The sequence below is a fragment of the Pelecanus crispus genome, chromosome 1 (genome assembly GCF_030463565.1).
Source record: "Pelecanus crispus isolate bPelCri1 chromosome 1, bPelCri1.pri, whole genome shotgun sequence".
NCBI lineage: Eukaryota > Metazoa > Chordata > Aves > Pelecaniformes > Pelecanidae > Pelecanus > Pelecanus crispus.
The window spans coordinates 227,291,417-227,298,015 of NC_134643.1; the positions used below are offsets into that span (position 1 = coordinate 227,291,417).

Below are 6,599 nucleotides of genomic sequence, written 5' to 3' on the forward strand. Positions count from 1 at the left end.
GCTGGCTGCCGAGGGGCCAATTAGCGGATCTGCAACCGATGATGCTTTGCCAGGGATTTTGCATCAGTTTCTTGGCTGGAGCCAGAGCCGGTGGCATTGGGGTGACCGTCTCCCCGTCCCCTCGGTCATCGCACCGCGGGGAGACACCTGGCTGCAGGACCCCCCGGTCCCTCTTCCCAGCACCCCCCACCAGTTAACTCCTTTCCAGTGTCCCCCCAGCCCTTGCTAGCTCCCCAGTGCACGACGGCCCCTTCCTCCCACTCTCCTGGGCTGTTCCGTGGGGACCCCCAAGCTCCCTCCTGGTGCCGGGGGGGGTTTGCTCCAGCGCTCCATGCTCAGGGCGGTTGCAGACTTCGTGCAGCTCCCCTGGGTCTGCGGGGCAGCTGCCTGGAATGAAAACCAGCAGCCAAATCCAAACTTTTCAGAGGTCTGTAAAAATCAGAGCCACCCTCTCCCAAACCCAACCCCAGGGCTGGGACATTTTTTTAGGGGCTGAAAACGCCACAGTGAAATGAGAAAACCTGTTCCAGTGGCACCTCCAGCGCCCACCACCTGGCGTTGGAGTTTGGGTGGTTTTTCTGAAAGGGACCTTCTGTGCTGCAGGTCCCAAGAAGGGTTGTACGCTACAGCCGTGTAAGGAAAAGCTGCTGAAGGGAGTTAATTTGGCTGGGATTAAAATATACATTCATGTTGAGAGTGGCTTAGGGCATGGGCTATGGTGGGAAGGGATGGTGCAGGCTCTGGGCTGGTGCAGGCGGGAGACAAATGGGCAAGGAGAATGGTGGGAGGTGGGGTCTGTGCTCAATCTGGGGCCTCACACAGCCAGTGCTGGACTTGCACGGGGCAGTATGGGCTAAAAGCTTTTAATTTGTTTGCATCAAGAGCCTTCTTGGCCATGTGCATGCTCGTCCAGCTCTTTCATGCCATCCTGCAGACACCTCCACAGCATGGCCAGGGCTGGGTATCGCTGCCCAAGCCCACCGGCCTTTGCAGGGGCCCATGGGCAGCGCAGGTCTTTGTGCCCCTGACGCCCATCTCCGAACAGCCCTGCCTGTGGGCACCTACCCCAGCCCAGCACTCACACGGTTAAGCTGTTGTTTGCTTTGGACACTTCACCCGAAGGAGAGATTAAAAATTAGCAAGTGAGCTATGGTTAATAGCTGGAAGTGTCCTGAGGCTAATTACTCAGCCGTGATGCATCTATCTGTTGTGGCTCATGGCTACTTTGCAGGTAAACAAGGGAAAGTGCCTTTTTCCCTGGGGCTCCTGAAATCAGTGGTTGGACAAACCTGGGTCAGGGGAGCTGCTCCATGGCCAGGAGCAACGGGGAAATCACACACTGGGAGCAGCTCGGTGTCACAGGCTGAGCTCTGGTGACACAGACACCCCAAGCCCCTGCTATCGCAGCCCCCATGCACAGGCTGCTCAGGGGCTGTTTGCAGAGGGGGCTCGGCTGGGCCAGGCTGCGGCCCCGGGTGCAGCACGGTGGCCTTTGTCACTGGAGCAGGCAGGAGGGGTCCAGCCCCAGACCCACGCCTGGGACCGATTCAGCCCATCCCTTGGGCACACCTTGCACTGAGCCACCCCATGCCACCCGCATGAGGGCAGACCAAAGCATCTGCTGCGTTAGAAAATAGGGCTTTTGTCCACCTTCACACGGTGCTGGGGCAAATGCTGTCCCCCAAACTTGCCAACAGCCAGGACCCCCTAACAAGTAAGGACTGGCACCACCAGCACTGTTTTATTGCTGATTTTACGTCTGCAGTGAGCAGAGAGCAGACCCCTCACTTCACAAAGCCCAGTCCTGCTCACAGCTGAGTCGGTGAAATCACGGGTACTGGGGGGCACACCCTGACCGCTGCTGGTAGGACGCCTGCTCAGCCAGGACCAACCTTTCCATGCTGGTACTTATAAAGTATATGGAGGAGTGGCTGGTTTACCTGATGGGTGTGCTGGCGCCTGGGGCCCTGGCTGGGCTGGAGCAATGGGCCAGCAGGAACCTCATGAAGTTGACCAAGTGCAAAGTCCTGCCCCTGGGCAGGAACCAGGCCAGGCTCCAGCACAGGCTGGGGCCACGCGGCTGGAAAGCAGCTTGGCAGAGAAGGTGCTGGTGGGCACCAAGTTGGCCACGAGCAGAGGTGGCCAAGGGTGCCCTGGGCTGCGTCAGAAGGAGCGTGGCCAGCAGGTTGAGGGAGGGGATCCTTCCCCTCTGCTCAGCACTGGGGAGGCTCCACCTGGAGTGCTGGGTCCACTGCTGGGCTCACCAGTATGGAAGACATGGGCATACTGGAGAGAGTCCAGCCAAGGGCCGTGAAGATGCTGCAGGGGCTATGCGGAAAGCCTGAGAGAGCTGGGACAGTTCAGCATGGAACAGAGCAGGTTCAGGGGGATTTTATTAATGTATATAAATACCCAAAGCAAGGGTGAAAAGAGGCTGGACCAGGTTCTTTCCAGTGATGCCCCATGCCAGTGGCTCTGGACCAAGCTCATAGCATAGTTAGGATGAGAGGAAATGGCCTCAAGTTGCATCAGGGGAGGTTTAGATTGGACATTAGGAAAAATTTCTTCATGGAAAGAGAAAAAGTAGTCAGGCACTGGAACAGGCTGCCCAGGGAAGCGGTTGAGTCCCCATCCCTGGAGGTATTTAAAAGATGTGTAGATGTGGTGCTTAGGGACATGGTTTAGTGGTGGACATGGGCTTAAGCTGCGCCAGGGGAGGTTTAGGTTGGAAATTAGGAAAAATTTCTTTACAGAAAGGGTGGTCAAGAATTGGACCAGGCTGCCCAGAGAGGTGGTGGAGTCCCCATCCCTGGAGGGGTTCAAAAAACGGGCAGAGGTGGCACTTGGCTTGGACGGGCGTAGTCTTCGCTGGGTAAAAAACTGGTTGGATGGCCGAGCCCAGAGAGTTGTGGTAAATGGAGTTAAGTCCAGTTGGCAGCCGGTCATGAGCGGTGTTCCCCAGGGCTCTGTTTTGGGGCCAGCCTTGCTTAATATCTTTATCGATGATCTGCATGAGGGGATTGAGTGCACCCTCAGTAAGTTTGCAGATGACACCAAACTGGGTGGGAGTGTTGATCTGCTGGCGGGTAGGATGGCCCTGCAGAGGGACCTGGACAGGCTGGACCGATGGGCCGAGGCCAACCGTGTGAGATTCAACAAGGCCAAGTGCTGGGTCCTGCACTTGGGTCACAACAGCCCCACGCAACGCTGCAGGCTTGGGGAAGAGTGGCTGGGAAGCTGCCTGGCCGAAAAGGACCTGGGGGGTGCTGGTCGACAGCAGCTGAACATGAGCCAGCAGTGTGCCCAGGTGGCCAAGGCGGCCAACAGCATCCTGGCTTGTATCAGGAATAGTGTGGCCAGCAGGAGCAGGGCAGGGATCGTCCCCCTGTACTTGGCACTGGTGAGACCGCCCCTGGAATGCTGTGTCCAGTTTTGGGCCCCTCACTACAGGAAGGACATTGGGGTGCTGGAGTGTGTCCAGAGAAGGGCAGCAGAGCTGGTGAAGGGTCTGGAGCACAGGGCTGGTGGGGAGCGGCTGAGGGAGCTGGGGGTGTTCAGCCTGGAGAAGAGGAGGCTGAGGGGAGACCTGATCGCTCTGCAGCTCCTGACAGGAGGGGGCAGGGAGGGGGGTGTTGGGCTCTTCTCCCATGTAGTTAGCCATAGGACAAGAGGAAATGGGCTCAAGCTGTGCCAGGGGAAGTTTAGGTTGGAAATTAGGAAAAATTTCTTTACGGAAAGGGTGGTCAAGAATTGGACCAGGCTGCCCAGAGAGGTGGTGGAGTCCCCATCCCTGGAGGGGTTCAAAAAATGGGCAGATGTGGCACTGGGGGACATGGTTTTGTCTAGTCTACCCTTGATTGGTTTAGTGTGGACTTGGTAGTGTAGGTAAATGGTTGGACTGGATGATCTAAAGGTCTTTTCCAACCTAAACGATTCTATGATTCTATGATTCTATGAAAACCTGCAGCCCGTGGGAAGGAGCCACGTTGGAGAAGTCGGTGGAGGACTGTCTCCCATGGGAGGGACCCCACGCTGGAGCAGGGGAGGAGTGTGGGGAGTCCTCCCCTGAGGAGGAAGGAGCAGCAGAGACGATGTGTGATGAACTGACCCCAACCCCCATTCCTCATCCCCCTGCACCGCTGGAGGGGAGGAGGTAGCGAAAAATCGGGAGTGAAGTTGAGCCTGGGAAGAAGGGAGGAGAGAGGGGAAGGTGTTTTAAGATTTAGTTTTTATTTCTCATTACCCTGCTCACTTTTGATTGGTAATAAATGAAACTGATTTTCCTGAAGTCGAGTCTGTTTTGCCAATGACGGTAATTGCTGAGTGATCTCTCCCTGTTCTTGTCTTGACCGACAAGCTTTTCGTTATATTTTCTCTCCCCTGTCCAGTTGAGGAGCGGAGTGACAGAGTGGCTTTGGTGGCACTTGGCATCCAGCCAGGGTCAACCCGCCACAGTCAGGAATAGGAAAAGCTTTCACTTTAGATTTCTGAGTGATTTTCTGAGCTCACTGTACACAGCAGCAATTGCTTATATTCAGAGCACCATTCGCATCCTGGGTTCCTCCTTTCCAGCTGATTCCTGCAGCACTGGCGCTTGGGTCAGCTCAAGGTTCCTTGGATTGGCTTTGCTGGATTTGCAAACGCCTGTAGGAGGACTTGCAACACTCTCACCTTACCACATTGTCTTTGCATCGACGTGCACGTGGTCCTGGACAGAGTTTACAGTGGACTTGCACAAAGAGGTGTGGGAAGTGATGCCTGGGACTGCTGCAGTGAATGTCTAACTGTAGCCTTTGATTAAAGCAGACTCTTCTCCCTGGAGATCCTGGTAGACACGATGTTTCTCAGATACACTGGTCTGACTTCTGATTGGAAGTGGAGAGTAGACATCTCTTGCATGGACAGGTGGAGGAGGCACGGGGGAACCATTCCCATCCCTTGTGAGCAGGGAAGGGGTCAGAGCACCCTCTGCTCCCCTCCACGTGGGACCTGAGGCACTGAGCACTGAGCACTGTGCTATCATCTTGCTGGTGCTTGGTGGACTGAACTATCCTCTCTGGCTGATGCACCTCAGTCTGTGGGCACCTCAGCCATGTGCCACAGGGGCTGAAATGCTGCTAGTGATATCAGAAAGCTAATGTTTCCAAGTGATATCTCAGAAAACATGAGTGCATTGGCCAAAGAGACAGTTGCCCAGCATCCATCAGGACTGGCCGATTGGTTTCATGTGAATAAACTATTGCCATGTCAGCAGTAGACATCTGGTCTACATTCCCTTTCTAGTCACTGGAGAGAGATGGACATTTCTGGGGGATAATTCATTGCACCTAACTTCACACCTATTCTAAGATGGGATAAATTTTTTTCTGTCAGTGCCTCCCTCTCTCAGCATCTGACCTGTATTTATCAGCTTGTGAGATAGAGTCCTGCCAACTGCCGCAATAGTTTGAAGATCCCTTTCTGGATCTGCTTCATCTTTATGCCATAAATGAGGGGGTTGAGCATGGGAGGGACTGTCAAATAGAAATCAGCCACCAGGACTTGGACATGAGGTGCCAAGCCAAAAGGGAACATCTGCAGGTACATGGAGAGTAGGCCACTGACGTAAAACAGAAGGATGATGGAAACATGGGACCCACAGGTCCTGAGGGCCTTGAGACGTGCCTCTTGGGATGGCATCCTCATCACAGACCTGAGGATCATACCATAGGAGAAGGTGATGAAGACAGAGTCTGTCCCCACCAATAGTGTTGCCACAATGAGGCTGTAGAGATCGCTGACAGATGGGTCGGCGCAGGCCAGCTTCACCACGGCCATGTGCTCGCAGTAGGAATGAGGGATGACTCTGGTTTTGCAGTAGGGTAAGCTGGTGAGGAGGCACATTAAAGGTGTCATGACACCAGCTCCCCTAGCCAGAGACAGCAGTCCTATCTGGACGGTCCTTGAGCTCGTTAAGATGGAGTTGTATCTCAGAGGGTTGCAGATGGCTATATATCGGTCAAAGGACATTGCCAGGAGCACCCCTGACTCCACTGCAGTGAATGTGTGGATGAAGAACATCTGGATGAAGCAAGCCTCAAAACCAATCTCCCTTGAATCCAGCCAGAATATACCCAGCATTTTGGGAATTACAGCAGTTGAGAAGATGAGGTCGATGACAGCCAACATGGAAATGAAATAGTATAGAGGCTCATGGAGGCTTTTGTTCAGCCTCACAGTGAGAAGGACCATGCTATTTCCCAGCAAGGTCATGATGTATGTAAAGCAGAACGGGATGGAAATCCACACGTGGAGAGCTTCCAGGCCAGGGATGCCCGTCAGGACAAAAGGCGAAGAGTTGGTGTTGGATTGGTTGGTAGTTGACATGGCACTGGTTGGCCAAGCCACATCTTTGTTCCCGACTTTAGTCCCCTGTAACGGTGACAGAAAGGTTGGGATTTGGCTGCCATCTGTTTGATCATAAAACTGTGCACACTGCAGTTTTCAAGCATCCCATGGTTTTGTTGTATTTATTTGCAGGTTTCATTGTATTTATTTGCAGAAATACTTTCAGAACCTGTTATCCACAGTCAGGCTTTTAAACTGATGCTGCGGTCAGT

The 6,599-nt window shown here is 54.1% G+C and overlaps 1 protein-coding gene across 1 annotated transcript; it reads right to left on the reverse strand.

The window, feature by feature from the left end:
- Window positions 1–5,406: 5,406 nt before the first annotated feature.
- Window positions 5,407–6,366, reverse strand: LOC104025232 (olfactory receptor 52K2). The gene has a single exon (XM_009484297.2). It carries the CDS (start codon window positions 6,364–6,366, stop codon window positions 5,407–5,409), a length of 960 nt encoding a protein of 319 aa, XP_009482572.2.
- Window positions 6,367–6,599: the final 233 nt, after the last annotated feature.

Bases quoted from the DNA above. Each gene is read 5' to 3' on its own strand.
- LOC104025232 (XM_009484297.2), bottom strand. From the start codon at position 6,366: ATGTCAACTACCAACCAATCCAACACCAACTCTTCGCCTTTTGTCCTG.